The 18,081-nt window shown below is 41.7% G+C and overlaps 2 protein-coding genes and 2 non-coding genes across 5 annotated transcripts; 3 read left to right on the plus strand and 1 right to left on the minus strand.

Moving 5' to 3' along the window:
- Positions 1–1,877: 1,877 nt before the first annotated feature.
- LOC130904720 (THAP domain-containing protein 1-like) lies at positions 1,878–7,165 on the minus strand. Of its 2 annotated transcripts, XM_057817667.1 has the most exons (4): positions 7,039–7,165; positions 6,756–6,886; positions 6,153–6,372; positions 1,878–4,574 (listed from the first exon to the last, which is right to left on the minus strand). In XM_057817667.1, exons 2-4 carry the CDS (start codon positions 6,852–6,854, stop codon positions 4,051–4,053), a joined length of 843 nt encoding a protein of 280 aa, XP_057673650.1. In that variant the 5' UTR covers positions 6,855–6,886; positions 7,039–7,165; the 3' UTR covers positions 1,878–4,050. The 2 variants fall into 2 exon arrangements, with proteins under 2 accessions (XP_057673650.1, XP_057673648.1); XM_057817665.1 differs by lacking the exon at positions 7,039–7,165 and having other exon boundaries at positions 6,756–6,991.
- Positions 7,094–12,213, plus strand: rpl3 (ribosomal protein L3). The gene is made up of 10 exons (XM_057817664.1): positions 7,094–7,238; positions 7,655–7,847; positions 8,029–8,197; positions 10,508–10,643; positions 10,857–11,043; positions 11,171–11,331; positions 11,403–11,504; positions 11,583–11,678; positions 11,757–11,876; positions 12,107–12,213. The coding sequence occupies exons 1-10, from the start codon at positions 7,197–7,199 to the stop codon at positions 12,149–12,151; spliced, it is 1,251 nt and encodes a 416-aa protein (XP_057673647.1). The 5' UTR covers positions 7,094–7,196; the 3' UTR covers positions 12,152–12,213.
- Positions 10,683–10,779, plus strand: LOC130904997 (small nucleolar RNA U83B). The gene has a single exon (XR_009061000.1). It is a non-coding gene; the product is annotated as a small nucleolar RNA U83B (small nucleolar RNA).
- On the plus strand, positions 11,911–12,043 carry LOC130904993 (small nucleolar RNA SNORA54). The gene has a single exon (XR_009060996.1). It is a non-coding gene; the product is annotated as a small nucleolar RNA SNORA54 (small nucleolar RNA).
- Positions 12,214–18,081: the final 5,868 nt, after the last annotated feature.

The following is an 18,081-nucleotide window of genomic DNA, read 5'->3' on the forward strand; positions in this document are numbered from 1 at the left end:
TTTTTCTGTTAACCCATAATAAAGTCATAAAAGAACCAAACCTCATGAATGTTTTTTGTGACAAAGAAGTATCTGTTCCAATCACTCAATCGGAGAAAAATCAGAGTTGTAGAAATAACTGGAAACTCAAGAGAGCCATGACGTTGTTCTTCACAAGTGTATGTAAACTTTTGACCACAACTGTGTGTGTGTGTGTATATATATATATATATATATATATACACACACATATACATACAGTGCCCTTCATAATTATTGAATTTATAATAGTGTTTTTTAGCTTCTAATTTTTTTTTTTCTTCTAAATAATATGGGACCTGGGTGTGAGGTGCTTTTCAGCATGCGCATCTTTCGTGGCACGCCAGACCCACTTAGAGTGTTTGTTGCCAAAAAGCTCAATCTTGGTCTCATTTGACCAAAGCACACGGTCCCAGTTGAAGCCCCAATACTGCTTGGCGAACTCCAGACGTTTGCGTTTATGATTGTGAGTGAGGAAAGGTTTTCTCCGTGCATGCCTCCCAAACAGCTTGTTGGCGTGTAGACAGCACCTCATACCCACTGTGAAGTATGTGGGTGGGTCAGTGATGCTTTGGGGCTGTTTCGCTTCCAAAGGCCCTGGGAACCTTGTTAGGGTGCATGGCATCATGAATGCTTTGAAATACCAGGACACTTTTAATCAAAATCTGTTGCCCTCTGCCCGAAAGCTGAAGATCGGTCGTCACTGGGTCTTTCAGCAAGACAATGACCCTAAACATATGGCCAAATCTACACAGAAATGGTTCACCAGACACAAAATCAAGCTCCTCCCATGGCCATCTCAGTCCCCAGACCTCAACCCCATTGAAAACCTGTGGGGTGAGCTGAAGAGGAGAGTACAGAGGAGAGGACCCAGGTCTCTGGATGATTGAGAGATTCTGCAAAGAGGAATGGCTGAAGATCCCTCTTTCGGTCTTTTCCCATCTTGTGAAACATTATAGGAGAAGATTAGGTGCTATTTTGTTGGCAAAAGGGGGTTGTACAAAGTATTAACACCAGGGGCGCTAATAATTGTGACACACATCATTTGATGTCAAATAATTATTTCTTTATGTGGGATTTTTCCCCCACTGAATAAATTGAAGGTTGGATTTTTCTTTTTTCCATTAAGGTCCCATATTATCTAGAAAAAAAAAATTAGAAGCTAAAAAACACATAAATCCAATAATTATGGAGTTCACTGTAATTACTTCAAACAAAGAAAAATTGGGGGGGGGGGGATGTTTAAAATGTAAGTATTTGAAAAACAAAATCTCGACCACTTCTTGTTGTCTGTGAATTCTGCATCGCGACCCTTGTTATATTACCAGGTTATACCCATAAAAACCCCACAAAGTCCGGCTGTGGCCATTCACAGCTGTGTATTGACACTCGGTGATACATGCTACACAGTTTTTGGATTGAAACTAGCTTAGTACACGATATGTCGTTAAAATCATGGTGTCTTGATTTATGTTCTCTCATGCTCTCACCTCAAGTTACTTGAAAGCCACAAAAACACATACATTGCAGTCGAACGCTAGCGCGAGAATTATGGACACAGCAGGCTAACTGACTAGCGTGCTGTCCATTATCTTTTTGACCCTTGCTGCCGTTTGGATTGCTTATTATGGGATGATATCGATGTATTGCGTACATTAGATGCCTAAATCATAAAGCCTAGGTCCTAGGCTTCAAGGCTAAATACAATAAATAGTGTCATGTACTCACATATGTTCCCTTTATGCATATGGAGCCTTTCATTCTCAGTACCTCACATTTTTTAATCATAATTGAAAAAAAAATTTCAAAAGCCCACTGCAAAAATGAAAAAATTATGGTATAGGAATTTAACCCCCAAAATTCCCCTGGAATATTTTTTTCTTTGCACATATTAATCAAGCCAAATCAAAAACTATACAGTAAAGATATTAACTATACAGCTAACTCCCTGTTCAGCCATGTTTATTTACTAAATAAAACACAGTGACAGGGTTAAAATAACTCTACATTTACTCACACCAATTTCCTTTATCATCGTACATTCACCCACGTCTTAGAGCATGCATATTGATTATTAAAGACTTGAGTAGACAAAGGGGGGGGGGGGATCATCTTGAAGTGTTCGTTATTTATTATGTAGCGGGATTAGTGTCCAAAACCTTTTTTTAAAATGAGAAACAGAAAATTTTAAATGTCTAAAAAATGTATTTTTCACTCACCTGATTTAACCTACTTTTAAGGTGTCAAAAAAATGCCCTCCTGTTCAAAAATTCACCCCCCCCCAAAAAAAAGATTTTAAAGAGCATACGACACGAGAAAAAAAGTCTTAAATAGCATTATTATGTAAATTAGAATCATATTTTGAGACTATTCGACTATATACAACAATTTAGCAAAGCGCAGATAACGAGAAATTAGTCTTTTAATCTGCCGGTTAGCCACGCCTACCATTATAGGGCTTTAGCGTCCCCAACAGGTGGATGACGTCAGCGGTAGACTGGGCTCATCGGTTTTACTATTCAGCCCATTGAGGGGGAATTATTCAGAACGAGGAAAACGCGACGAAGAGAGCCGCAAAATGTCATTGTTTCAGTCTCTCTACTCCAATATTTTTACAGGATATCCTTTTTATCCAAGTATTTTTCCCCAACAGCTATATAAATGGCTTGAGAAGGACCAGTCAGCCCGTCGAGGGGGAACTATTCACAACGAGGAAAACGCGACGAAGAGAGCGGCAAAATGTCATTGTTTCTGTCTCTTTACTTCAATATTTTTACAGGATATTCTTTTTATCCAAGTATTTTCCCCAATTGCTAAATAAATGGCATGGTCATGACAAATAACAGTCTTGTGCTGAATGGAATATGAAATAATAAAAATGCATTTATTCAGGACGACATGGCAAAATTACTCCATAATGGTCAAAACTGTCGACTTCACCTTTACTGTCGCACCTCCTGAACGATATTTTATGACACCTAAATCGGACATATGTCATTTCCCTTCCCCGGCTTCGGAAATGTAAACAAACCAGAAGGCGTGACAGCTAGCCGACATGCTAACTCGAACCGAGTGATGTTTCAAAGTCTTCAAAGCGGAAAATCACACATAACTAGCCTGGATTATTTGACATGACGACCCGGTTGTCGATTGTCTTCGCGGATCGGCAAACCGCCCGGCGGAGAGCAATTTACAGTTCGTTCCCCGGAGGAGGGTGGCTGGAGTTGTTGTGCAGCTAACGTGCTGCTAATGAGCATGAGGAGAGCTTTTTACATGCCAATCAATGATCAAACGTAAGTAGTCCTTTATTTAAAGGAAGTTTGTAGTGTTTACTTTGTAATAGCTGTATTCGTATTTGACATAATACAAAACAAGATGTTTACTCACTTCCTCGTAAGTCCAATGGTCCCACAGTAAATATCCACGGTGAATGGGAACCTTTTGAAACTCCAAAAAGTCGCTTACGCCTCTCCCTCATACAGAATGATTTTTCTGCAGCCGTTCTGCTGGTGTGATGCGAAAAATAAACGTATTAATCCGAGAAAATCAGCTGAATCCTTCGTCCTCATACACAACAGTACACTGTATAGTGAAGAGGACGTCTTCTACCGTACACGTCACAGCGCCCGCCTCCTCAATGCAAGACCGAAGCCGGAAGTCACTCATTTTCATGGCGCGGGATTAAAAAAACTAAATAAATATAGCGATCGCTTCCACACACATCCAAGCGGTCCATATCATTCCGGGGCATAAAATACCGCGTGTATTATGAAATAAACATGCTTTTTAGTGTCACATGCACTTTAAGCTTTCCAATGATGTATCACACATGCATATAGGACAATTTTGAAATTTGGCCAAATTGGCGGTCTCAGAGCGGAACTTCCAAGCCACATGAGTGTTTTCCGCCATATATGTATAATGTACAAAACATTCAAAAAGAAAATTACTATTATTTTTTTTTAATTTGGTGTGGCAAGAAGAGCTACCAGATGCATTGGATGTCTATTGCCGTCAATGGCAATGAATGAGTTAGGAGACGATGTAGACAAGGGTTTGTGTTTCAGGTGGAGTAACATTTGCAGTATTGACAGACGTCTCCTCCGAATGTCTTTGATTGTCATTAGCGGATGTTGCCATCGTCTCCTGTAAAATTTCCACTCCTAAAGCCACGACTTCCTTCCGTCGCAGAGAACGAAGAGAAGGCAGTGGGTAACTTTGGCGTAAAAGTTCTTGGTAACCAGTTTTTCCACACGCGTTTCTGAGCTTTAAGGCTTTTCTGTACGAATCTCTGGACCACTTGAAGGACCGCGATGACTTGCTCATATTCTCAATCTGGTTATTGTTGAAAACAGTCATCATTTTCTTCTGCATGACCGTGCGCTCATTTGCCATGGATCTCCTTAAGCGTTGCTCATGCCGAAGCTTCCTTTTTAAGAGGAGGTTTTGTGTTTCAAGTTTGTGAATTTGCTTGTAAGGATCTATTGGAATGACAGGTGCGGGACAGATGGCATGTGGAGCTCCTTTCATTTGTATGATGGCATCCATGTTGACATCTCGGGGGAAAAAGATCAATATATTTTCAATGAAATGAATGTTTCCATTCAACTAAACTAAAGGTGCACCAATCAATCGTTAGCCAATCACGGCTGATTTAAGAAATTTTGGGCGATTCCTCAATCACTGAAAACTAACTGCCAAGTAATTGCTTCAGGGAGAACTTTAGATTTTGCCCCGCGATTTGGCAGCCCGCTACAGTGTATGAACACCTCTTGCTACATTCAAAATGTGGGTGTTTGAAAGAGTTGCGATAAGGTGAGAGTTTGAATAGTTTGGAGTTAGTTTCGAGAGTGAAAGGTTTAGGAGTGAGGAGAGAAGGAGTAGCTGATAGGATGGAGCCAGCAAGAAAGAGGACTTACCCCGTGTGGGAAAAACTTTTGAATGAAAATGAATGAAAAGTCCGCTATTTTAAATGCTACGAAACTTTTTTACAATTCTCATTGCAAATCGCTCACACTTTACTCCACAAACTGTAGCTTTACACGTAATTACAAATGCATAAACGAACATATATTGGCTGAAACAATTTACAACCTTATGTGGGCCAAACCAGAGCGCAACTGACCTTTATCTATGTCAGACGAGTCTGCTCTTCAGTCATAAAGTCCAGCTAGACCCAACGCTGCCACCAGAGGGCAGTGTATCCTCCATCATTAGACAAAATACAATACCTTTGGACTTTTTGGACAGTTATTTTGTAGGGGTACTTAAGGAGTGAATTCCAATTTATGCAGAAATTCGGGTTACGTCGCCACTGTAGGAACGGAACTCATTCGTAACCCGGGGACTACCTGTACAAAGTGGTCATGGTAGGCCTCTGCTGAAAATCCTATAGTATTAATATCGCAATATATATCGCAAACCCCAAAAAGTCGCAATGTCACCCCCCCCCCCCAATATCGTGCTACCCTAATATACATAGAGGTTTTGGTCAGGTCAAACAATATTTTGTAAATTAATTCTTTCCTAACAGACTCGCACACAAAAAATTCTATGAATCACTCATGTGGTTACGAGACAACTGTGATCATACATTTAGCCAGCAGGGGGTACCGTGCTCACATGAAGCTTCAAGAAATAAACCCTTTCTTGAACCATTTGGCTCAAGTGGTTCAATGCCTCACAAATCTTCATCACACTATCACTAGAAATTTGTATTGTTCTATATGGTCATAGTGAGCAATTTAGTTACTGTCTGGCAGTTGTTTTGCAGCTGCCAAATGGCCTCATTACTCATGTCTTTTCTTTATAAGTAAATTCAGTCAGAAAAGCAAAATACTAATGCATTTCGATTTTTGGTAAAGGAAATAAGAATTTAATAGTTTGGTAAGAAAAGTTTTTCACTTAAAATGTTCTTTTTAGAAAACTACAGCATAGGCAGTTAAAAAAAGTTCTGTAGTAATGTGCAGTGTTTTAAAACGAGATTGGTTGAAATATTAAAGGTGCATGGTGTTAATTTTAAAAAATCAGGATCTGTAAAAATCTAGATCGGCTAGTCCGGCTTTTTAAAAATCGGTGATTGGCCAGAAAATAGTGAATACTGCACCCCTAGGCCGAACATTCCCAATACTAACCTGAAAGCGAAACTCGCGCAGTGTCACTATTTGGTCGATTCTTATGAGCGTACGGATGGTCCAGCTCATTCCAAAATTTGGGAAGAGCAGGCAGGGGTCTTGGTTTTCTGGCCAGTCTTGGTATGACTCGCTTGGTGTGAGCAAAAATGTTGGGCACGGCGTTCCATTTCAATGGTCTTTCAGGATGGTTCATCTCTCGTTGCGAATCGTCAAAATGTTTCTGAAAAGTTCATTTTCAGGAATTCATTTCAACAAGTAGGCCTATGCAGCAACCTATTGTGTCAAGTTACATTTGGTTAAACTATGGCTAACAAATGCGCAAAATCGAGATGGAAAAAAATCGAAAATAGAAAAAAAAATCACCATTAAAAAAAAAAAAAAATCTGTGTCAATGAAGGAGATAGACGTCCAATTACATCTTTCAGATTAGTTTGTCACTAGCAGACATCAAATCCATTTGAACTGGGAGGTCAAAGCGAGCCCTCCCAGTTCAAATAGATTGGACGTCTCCCGACGTCAATGGCAGCCAATGAGTTAAGTGTTGTAACTCGTCTCCGCCCACATGTTAGTACGGTAGCACTTTGAACTACTCCCTGTACTTACGTCACAGAGAAAAGAATTGTTGTGAGCTTTCCAGCTCGCTCGTTTGACTTTGATCTCCCACAAGCGCCGTCTTTCTGGGTTTCTCGGGAAACGATGCATCCGCACACCTTGTTTGAAACGAGTGGAACAGCCTACAGCCACACAACAAACCATTTTGCCACTTTAGAACACTAAATGAAGGTGAAAAGTGAGACTTGAGCTGACAACATGGCGTCCGTAAAATCACGTGACATGATTTGGACCAATGAAAGAGCAGTGAGCCGAGTTCAAAGCCTGTCCTTACCTTTTTTAATCTGGTTTGTAGATGTGAAAACAGCGACTCTTGGTGGCTATTGTATGTAAATACATCTATGTGGAAGGCGGTACCAGGGGCGGGACTTGAGGCTCTGCGGAATCGCGTAGAGTCTCACGATACTTGCGTTTCAATATAATAGTCGGCGTATGCAAGAGCGGCCCTCTTTCATTTGGATAGGTGACGAAATGGTGAGTGAGGGTGTATGCCCAAACAAAAAATGTCAATCCGTGTGATATCATAGGCATCCATTTCTTCCCGCCCTTTACAAAGCTTTACAGAGGAGTAATTTACTTATAATAATCATCTTTGAGATGAATTAACTTACTGATGGATAAGTTTGTACTTTGAAAGGAAGCACGATTCGTCCTGGCGCAAAATGGCTGCTTGTGCTCACTTCAACATTTTATTTCGTTACTATAATTAAGTAACCTTTTTAGTATGTTGAATTTGGTCATAGTCAAGAAGCTTTTTTTAGTTTACTGCCTAAAATTTGACAACTCAACCTAGTGACGTGAGCTAACATCGTGGTGAACTGCTAGTAGCTTAGCCGCTAATGCTCACTCCCAGCTATGAATGGACTTAAATTGGTCCCCTTTTTTCTTAGTCTCACCGCAAGTTTTCGGCTCCGCGCCACGGCTCCCTGGGCTTTTTGCCCCGCAAGAGGAGTCGCCGTCACCGGGGTAAGGCCAAGAGTTTCCCCAAAGACGACCCAAGCAAGCCCGTCCACTTGACCGCTTTCCTGGGCTACAAGGCCGGCATGACACACATAGTGCGCGAGGTGGACCGACCTGGATCAAGTGAGTTTATAACTGAGTCAACAAGAAATTACTTTTTAAAGCCTGTGATGAGACCCTCGACGGGCGGACAGAATGGGCACAAAAATCCCTTGCTGAACGTCGAATACTGAGCACAGTTTTAAAAGGCAGATTTGCTTGGTTATTATCTGAGATGTAATCAATTGTATCCGTTCCCAAACAGAGGTGAACAAGAAAGAAGTAGTGGAGGCCGTCACCATCGTGGAGACTCCCCCCATGATTGTGGTTGGTGTGGTGGGCTATGTCGCCACCCCCCGCGGCATGCGCTCCTTCAAGACTGTGTTTGCTGAGCACGTCAGCGACGAGTGCAAACGGCGCTTCTACAAGAACTGGTGAGTTGCTACACCAAACTTGACTGGCAGTGCTTCTCAGCTGTCTACTTGTTCGCTGCCATTGACAGCAATCGACATCAAATCCTATTGAATTGAGATGGCTGGCATTTTAAATATTGTTTTTGGGCTATTGATGGCAATGGACGTCCAAATCCAATTTTGACTGGGAGGGCTAGGAGCAGCCAGGCTTGTGCATTTTTGACTTGGGAGTAGGCCTGCAGCTATCGATTATTTAGCTCATCGATTAGTTAATACGAGTAATCGGATTAGGAACATTTAATGTGTTGCACAATAAACTTTCGGAGTTGTAAAACAAGTTTTTATACTTGCAATAACATTTTTTTTTAATGCTTGCTGAGATCGCTTTCAAAACGGACAAAAACAAAATACTTCAGTATTTCTTCAAACTAAGAAGAATTGCACTTTCATTTTACAAGCACAATTAATGCATTTAAAAAAACACCTGATCTTTGCCTCAAACTGTATTAAAGAAAAAATCAAATGAGGTACAATTGAACAAATGGCTAACTTGCACACCAAAAGTCATCTTGCTTAAATGCTATAAAATGATAACGTTGCTCTTAACAATGCTCTTGATAAAAAGTTAATATATTCACACAAAAATGATTCTCACACCAAATAATTGTAAATTGAATTACGAATACATGAGCAAACATATATTGGCAAAAACAAAAACACAACTTGATGTCAACCTTTAATAGGGAGCAGTTGCATTCAGCCATGGCGGAAAACACTGAGGTGACTTGAAGTTCCACTCTGAGACTCCCAATTTGGCCAACTTTCAAAATTGTCCATTATGCATGTTTGATACATCATTGGACAGCTTAAAACCTCAATTTTCTGGGGGAAGAAAATTTTTGAACAGCAGGGCATTTTTAAAAAAAATGTTTTTTAAACAGCAAAACCCTCTCTGGAGGTGCGAGCACTTGAGAGCAGAATTGCAAAACCATGACTTTAACGAAATATTATCGCGTACTTACCTTGTTTCGTTCGTAAAACTCAGTTTAGCATGTATCATGGAGTGTCAAAAGACATGTGAAGGACCGCAGCTGGATTTTTGGGGGGATTTTATGTGTGAAACATGGTAATATAACAAGGGTCACGATGCAGAAATCGCAGACATCAAGGAGTGGTCGAGATTCTTTTTCATATACAGTATATTCCCTTTTAAACTTTTCAATTTTTCTTTGTTTGGATTGATTATCGTCGAACAGATTGGGGAAAAATGCGACAGTAACAAAAAAATACAATTAAGCGATAGTTATGAGGTAGATATCCGTGACTTTTTTTTACCGACGCCATTTTTTTCATTGTGACATAATTTGTTTAAAATATGTGAGTGAATAATTTTTTAAAGTCTTTTTTTAAATGAAATATGAGGCATCAATTAATGATTCTAAAAATGTCAGACATTTTGAATAATATAATTAATTACCTTCGTTTTATGGCTGGGTTGAAACACAAGCGGTTGCGCGACGTCTGAAACGGGTTTTCGGGGTAAAACAGACAAATTAAAAATAATTTGGGGGCTTAATGTGCCATGAATCTGCTATGGCAGCATATAGACATATTGTCCTATTAAACACAATTGTTTTGGCTACTAATACAGCAGTTTCTTTTAAAGAGGAGTGCAAGAGCAGAAACTGCTTTTTCAGTCTTGTGTTTTCTGCCATTTGTTAGGTGAGTTATTTCATATTCACTGTTGCCACTAGAGGGCTGTGTTTCCAGCCAAATCAATCAAAACTAAATGCAAATACTTTCAAAACCATTATAACGCCACTAATTAAACGAATTCTCGAAGCAGCAAAATTTAATTCAAAGTTATGTTCTAGGCTAATTACTCGAGTTAATCGTCACAGCACTACTTTGGAGCAACCACATGAGTAACATTTTACTTTTTGCATAATTTTCTATTGCTGGTCGTCCCCCTTTTCATAATGGATTGGACATCTATTGCCTTAGTTATAATTGTAATTGGAAATAAACCAAAGTTGCTGTGGTCAATGGTTAAACTGTTCATTTTTATAACAATTCTGGTTACTCTATTGCCATCAGTGGCAGCCAACTTAGGGAGCACTTCCCTCCAATGCAGACGTTAGCAGCCCAGTGGAGATCATTTGTTTTCCCTGAGCGATTCTAACATTTACGGTGGTCCCCTTCCGGGCTCCTCTGGCCGGTGGAAAGTTCTGCTTAGAAGCCGTAGCCATGAGCCGAAATCCCGGCACCGTGCCCTTCCGCTGACCCTCTGCGGTCATGAGGGGCCCGTCGCCAACCGTGTTGTCGTCTCAGGTACAAGTCCAAAAAGAAGGCCTTCACCAAGTACAGCAAGAAGTGGCAGGATGAGGAAGGCAAAAAGCAATTGGAGAAGGACTTTGCCGCCATGAAGAAGTACTGCCAGATCATTCGCATCATTGCTCACACGCAGGTGAGTTTAAAAACTGGGTGTTTTTAGCCAAGCTTTGCGTGTCGTCGGTGACGAGAGCGTGGAACTCCGCGTCAGGCGTGGCGCCTGATGATTCCAGTGAGGAGAACCTTCCAGCTGCCTTCCTTCTGAGACTCTGCCGAGAGGAAGTGGGAAGCGCGCTGAAAATGGCCGCCTGGCTCACTAGCCTGTGGGGTTTTGCTTGTGTTGCTGCAGATGCGTCTGCTGCCCTTGAAGCAGAAGAAGTCCCACCTGATGGAGGTGCAGCTTAACGGAGGTACCGTGGCCGATAAGGTGGACTGGGCCCGCGAGAAGCTGGAGCAGGCAGTTCCCGTCGCCAATGTCTTCACCCAGGATGAGATGATTGACGTCATTGGGGTCACCAAGGGTCACGGATACAAAGGTGACTATATATAAGTTGTATAACTTGACAAATTAGTTCTTCTAGGATCCCTCCAGTGTTGGACAAATTGATTGTGTGTTGGTCGCATGTTGCTAGGCAGTCATTTTGATGCAACTTTTGTGCTCAGGCGTGACAAGCCGTTGGCACACCAAGAAGCTTCCCCGCAAGACCCATCGTGGCCTGCGTAAGGTTGCGTGCATCGGCGCCTGGCATCCGGCCCGTGTGGCCTTCTCGGTGGCCCGTGCCGGTCAGAAGGGCTACCACCATAGGACTGAGATCAACAAGAAGGTAGGCGGCACGACACGCCTTATCTTTATTTGGCTTTATCAAGAATGCTCAAGCCTTTTTTGCTTTTCAAGATCTACAAGATTGGGCAGGGTTACCACCAGAAGGACGGCAAGCTGGTGAAGAACAACGCCTCCACAGAGTACGATCTGTCCAACAAGAGCATCAACCCTCTGGTAAGAACTTTGGAAACCTGCACTAAATTCTATTAACTGTTGAATAGCATGTCATTAAACATTTCTGCATTCAAACAGGGTGGTTTTGTCCACTACGGCGAAGTCACCAATGACTTTGTCATGGTCAAAGGTTGTGTGGTCGGAACCAAGAAGAGAGTTCTGACCCTCCGCAAGGTGAGCAGAAAACTACACCGAGAAAATGGACTTGAAAGCCAATTTTTTAAACGGATCGTTTCTCGTTTTGCCCGTCAGTCTCTTCTGGTCCAGACAAGCCGTCGTGCTTTGGAGAAGATAGACCTGAAGTTCATCGACACCACCTCCAAGTTTGGCCACGGCCGTTTCCAGACCGTGGAGGAGAAGAAGGCCTTCATGGTAAGCTTCATTCTTGCTCCTTTTGGCAAGTACGATGCACTATTCGTAACCTGGTTCCCCCCACCGTGGGAACACTGGTTCCATTCTGGTGCTAAATTGAGCTCCAGTGAGGCAGGGGAGTAGCGCCCCTCTTGTGCTCGCTCCCTGTTCACTCTCTGGAAACACTTTCACTATGCAAATGTTCACGTGATGGAAGATAACTTTTTTTCTTTCTTTCTTTATGCAAACAGGGACCCCTCAAGAAGGACCGTCTCATCAAGGAGGAGACCGCGTAAAGTTGGTCAGCTCTGTTCTGTCTTGTCTGCAGAGTTGAATAAAAAAAATATGGAAAACTAAACCAACCAGTGGAATCATTTTGGCTGTGTGACGTGTTTTTGTCAACATTTAGTATATATTTTTACAGGCCCTCAAACATTAGTGTATAGAGACGGCAAAAACAATGAACAAAATACTTGTGCTCGAGACCATTACCTCATTGGCAGCAATTTACGGTGATAAACATCCAATCCACGTGAACAGGAATGGCAGGCAGCGAATGAGCAAATGTTCCTTTGCCGTCAACCCTCGCAGTCCAAATGGATTGGATGTCTACCAGTGACAAATTTAAATTGATAGGACATAAAGCGGCCATTTTAACTAAATTTATCTTAAAACAGTCTAATGTTCAAAATGCAAGGTGTTCCAAACTTTATCATTTTTTCTGCAAGTCCTATTAAAAAAAAAAAAAGGCAAAACATTTTGCTTGCTTGTGCTGCTCTTGTTGCCCACTGCAGATGTTCACCCCTCGCCGCACTGTGGCATCAGTATTCACGGCCTATGCGTGGACCCCCCCCCCCCCCCCCCCCCCAACCTGTCCTTTTCGCAAGTCTTATATTGACCAGCAGATGGCAGCGCAAACAACCCTTGTGGAAAAACGTCATTCACCGTCAGCACCCAGTTTGAATTATGTTGGACGTCTGCCGCCGTCAATGGCAGCCGGCGAGTCATGTTTACACTTGTTCCAATAGCGCATGTGCGTGCACCCTTCCGTTCCCTTTCAACTCTTGCTGACCTAATACCAAGAAAAACCTGAGGTGAGCCCAGTCAGCAAGTGTTGTCAGCACAAACGTCGCCACCCTCTGATCCTGCACAGTGATGACACGCACCAACACAAACATGGCATTACCACCAGCTACTTCCGGCGGCCGTCGTTAAGCACCGCCCACCACCCAAGCTCCCGTGGGTGCTTGACACTACCCGTATTTCACAACACGCTAAAGTCACACAAAGGTCAATTTCATGTCAGCTTATATAACCTCAGATGTCTTTATGTGCTTGACGTTCATTGCCTGAAAGGAACGGTGAGATCCTCACCACACCCCATAATTTAGGACCCCCATAGTTAAGTCTTCACTAACTTGCGTCTCATAAGTGACCTTTACAAAAGTCCCATCTTATCCCAAGTGCCACCTGAGGGACATCACACACAACAAAGCAACCATAAAGTACCCCGGCCTTTGTTGCTCCTTACCTGGCAGTTCTCACAAGCTAGCCCACTGCCTAAAAATTTTCAAAAAAAAATAAAACCCTAATGCACAACCTCAACCCTCTGAAGTGACCCAAGATCTCACCCAACTGACATAACACATAACAACCACCCCGCCCTTTGTGAAGACCTCACCCTGCATTCTTCACAAGCTAGCCCACCCCTCAAAAGTGACCCTACAACAGTCCCATCTCCCCAAAAAAAGCCCCCTTTTGCACAAACCTACCACTCCCAAATGACCCCATAGTCAACCAAAGGGTTGGATATTTTATGAGTAGTACCAAGGAACATTCAATAAAGGACCTTGGCCTTGGTTACCTGCTTACCCAGCAGTCTTCACAAGCCAGCCCAAGCCTCAAAAGTAAGTGACTACACAAATTCCTGCCTCCCCAAAATGCCCCCTTTATCTCCTGCCCAGAGGCGTAGCAAGGGTCCCCGGGGGGCCCAGGCAACAAGCAACATGAGGCCCTTCGAGCATGTGAAAGTAAGGGGGACAGTTGGACTTGGACCAATAGCATATTTAATAAAAGTATAATAACGCCTCGGTCCCATAGAGCACTTTTTAGGACACTCAAAGTGCCCGACTTCTAATACATTAGGACATAAAGCTACAGTAACAGTACACTCACCGCTGTCTGGCTTCCTTTTCGCCTCTTCTGCTTTTTTTTTTTCTTTTGTCGCTTCCAGAAGGATAACTTCACTTCATTTTGGATGTACGCTAATTTAAAAAAAAAGCCAAATCGCCGCTCACTCTCACTCTGAGTCACGTGGGGGGTGTAGAGTGAGTGAAGGGGCCCCTTCAGGGAACTCCGACACAAGGCTTTCACTGGCACTGTCGCACTTGTCGCTGCGACAGTGCAGTAAAGCTGCTTGTGCTAAATCTGTTGGCGCTCGTGGGCCCCTGCTGGCTGGGGGCCCTAGGCAATTGCCTGGTTTGCCTAATGGGACACGACACCTTTGCTCCTACCAAATGACCCTACAATCCACCCAAATGAAATTAACCACCCATAAATGATCCCACAATTTTTGACCCCCTTACACAGCAGTCTTAAGCTCCCGACCACTCAAAAGTCCTGTCTCCCCCTTAAAGTGTAAGTACTGCACAGCGGAACAGTACTACAATTCCATGGATGTGGACGGTAAGCTGAAACAAATCCATTTCAACGCCAGGAGTCTATACAAAAATTTTGAAAGCATTGACGAATATCTACAGACCTTCAATAACAAGTTTGATGTTATTGCCGTCTCAGAAACCTGGCTTAATGAAAACAAAGGAACTGACTATAATTTGCACGGATACAACATTGCTGTGATATCACCGACCATCTGCCTATCTTCACAAACTACACTCCTTCGCAACCACTGCGTAAATCCGACAAAGACAGTGTACAAAAGAATCAGAACTGATCAAAACGTTGAAAACATGAAAAAAAGATCTCTAAACTCAAGACTGGAATGATGTTTACAATGCAAACTCACAAGACAAAGAATGCAAAACAAACCTTGGATGACCAAGACGCTTATCAACGCTTGCAAAAAGAAAACCGCAGTATGAGTATTTTATCTCCCAAGGACAGGGCCTGCAAGGAGAAGTTTAAGAAATATAGAAATAAGCTAAACTGGACATCAAATGATACAAAGAACCCACTCAAATTGACAATATGTGAAATTCCATGGCAATCAATGACTTTTGAATGATATGTGAAAAAAAAAAAAAAAAAAAAACTAATCATAACTGGACTGTAACACAAACATGCTTGACTGTGCGTCCCGGGCTGTTGGGGACGGGTATCGATAAGCATTTGCTTTTTCCCGTCTTTCCTTTGTCTGTCATCGTCTTTCTTTCGGGCAAATTCCACACTCTGAAACTGTCAATGATTATGATGATGATGACAATGACAATAAATTCATTCATTCATTCAAAGTCGCCCTTTTTTAACCCAAACGCCTTCCAATTGACACTCCCATCCACACCCAAGGAACCACACGTTGTCAGCCCTTACCCAGCAGTCTTGAAAATCACAAGTTAACCCAGCACTAAACAATGACACTGCAAAAGTCACAATCAGAGGTGACAAAAAAAAAAAAAAAAATTTACTCAAGTAAGATTAGCGTTACTTCAAAATAATATTCCTCAAGTAAAAGTAAAATATTTGGTGAAAATAATACTCAAGTGATGAGTAACATTGTGAGTAACGGCTTAAGATGTTGTTTTTTTAAACAATGGTATTTTTTTTCCTCACCAAAAAGTTATCCACATGAACTGTTATTATTATACTGTACTATAACATATTACATAACCGCATTAAGCCAAAGAAATACAACAACAAAAAACACTGAATTCCGGCAAGAGAAAAAAAATCTACCGAAATTAAGCAATATCGGTCCAAAAAGCATGAGTGTCCTCTAGTGGAGAAAACATTTACATTACATTTAACAACTATTATAAAATTAAAGGGACCACATCTCTGGTTTTCCGCGGTTAATCGGTGCCAAATAAAAAGAGGGAGAGAGATAACAATCCAGTGGTGTGGGAAGTGGGGTGCTGAGGGTGCGGCAGCACCTCGTGGTGTTGGGCAGAAAAGTGTTTTTGTGGATTTTTTGGGGGGTAAAAATAAATACATAAATAAAACATTGAAACAATAGCATATTAATTTTGGGGGTTAAATATGCATGTTGAAAAGTTTTTGTTTTTTTTTTTTTTAAATAACATGGTCACCACCAGTCACTTTGCACGTTGAACAAGGCATTATTTGTGAAAAGGGGGCATTAAACCGATGCTTGTTGGAACTTTTAGTGTTCAAACGTGTTTGTGTGTCACTGCAGCGTCTAGTAGCAGGGAATTGCATTATAATACACGGGCAGTTTTATTTCCAATACAAAAACTCCAACGCACACTGTAGGTGAAATAGGATGCTGTTTATGTAGTAGCCTAGTAGTAGTACGTAAAGTATCCATCATACGTGTGTAATGCGATTGTGCACGCCTTGTTTGGAGAAAACGTGCGAGCATGACAAATTTCGACCGAAAGGGTTGTTTTTTGATGGGGACAAAGTAGATCCTCAGCACCCCCTTCTGTGAGTGACTTCCAACGTACCTGTTAAAATCTGCGCTTTCGAGTCGCGCGTGCATCTGATTGGTATAATGGTGTCATGTGATTATTATTGCAACAACTCATTGGTGAAACTGGTTGAGCCATTGTTGGTGTCTCTGGTAAAAAAAAAAAAAAAAAGAAGTGAATATAATATGTAGAATAGGGAGAAGAGGAAAATTTAACGACTAGAGAAGCGAGAGTAGAGGATGAAATATTGGCGTTTGTTCTTCATAAATCTACTCAAGTAAAATTAAAACATATGGCTTAGTAAAACTACTATTAGAAGTACATTTTTGTCAAAAAGTTACCCAAGTAAACGTAACGGAGTAAATGTAACGCATTACTACCCACCTCTGGTCACATTTATAATTATATTTGGAACATTGTCTGTTTGTGTCTCTTTGTGTGTATTCCCTATGGACTCCGAATTAGCTGGGCGGATTTTGACCAAATTTTACCACGTCATACGTCATGTGTCTGGGAGTGTTCTTGGATGATTTGATCTCTGTAGGCCTTCATTTAGTGCAGAAAATTTGAAACTCAAAAAATTAGCATACAAAATAATTTTGATTCTGATTGTGGAGGCGACAGCGCCCTCTTTTGGGCAAAAGACACGTCTCGCAACGACGCAGTTGGCTGTCGAATTTTACGATTTCATGTACAAATTTAAATGTACTGTGATGACACGTTGTAGCTTTGAGTACTCCACAACAAGATGCTGGATTTTTAAAAAAATGTACAATCTACCAAAATATCAATTCATTTCGGATGGATATCTTAATCTCTATAAAGGTAAATTTGTCTGTGTGTTCGTGTTTTATGGACACCGAAACGACCGGGCAGATTTTGACAAAATTTTACACAGTTGTACTTTATGTGTCTTGAAGTGTTCTTAGATGGGTTTGATCTCTGTAGGCCTCCATTTAGTGTGGAATTTTTTTTTTTTTTTCAAAAAATTAGCATAGAACATGCCAATTTTCACTTTATCACCCGGGCTATAATGCTCGATAAATCCCTCAGCATTCATTGAAAAATTTTAAAAATCATGGGGCAGCCCTGATTTCGAGGTTTCTTGTGTGTTGATTAAACAAGCCTTGGCCTACAACAGGCCTATAAAAGCCTCCTTCTTCAGAGCCCGACCCTCTCAGTGTAACCCCACTCTTCCCTTCAGGAGCCAGCCTGCCATTTGTGTTCCGAGCTTGCTCCCGGGGATCGCTGGCAAGCCATTAGGGCGACCAGGTGGAAACTGAAAGGTTTTGCTTGTTCTTACGGCTTTCCGTCTCAGTGCTGCAGACTGATTCTGTTTGTGTTGTTGCTAACGCATGTACTACACAATGGAACCACTTGTCTTCCATGTTCCATCTTGAAAACAACCACAGGCAACTAACTTGTCATTCATAAATTCTCAGCGAGCGGTTCGCTGCCAGTCCTCTCAGTCAAAATGAATTGGACATCTATCCCCGTCAGTGGTAGCCAATGACGTAATCATATTCATGATAGAAGTAGTCAAACACTATTATATTTTTTATTTTGTAGAAGATAATAGAAAATATGCTGATGTTAGCATGTAGCACGTTAGCATCAAA

This window comes from Corythoichthys intestinalis, chromosome 16 (assembly GCF_030265065.1).
Source record: "Corythoichthys intestinalis isolate RoL2023-P3 chromosome 16, ASM3026506v1, whole genome shotgun sequence".
Lineage (NCBI taxonomy): Eukaryota > Metazoa > Chordata > Actinopteri > Syngnathiformes > Syngnathidae > Corythoichthys > Corythoichthys intestinalis.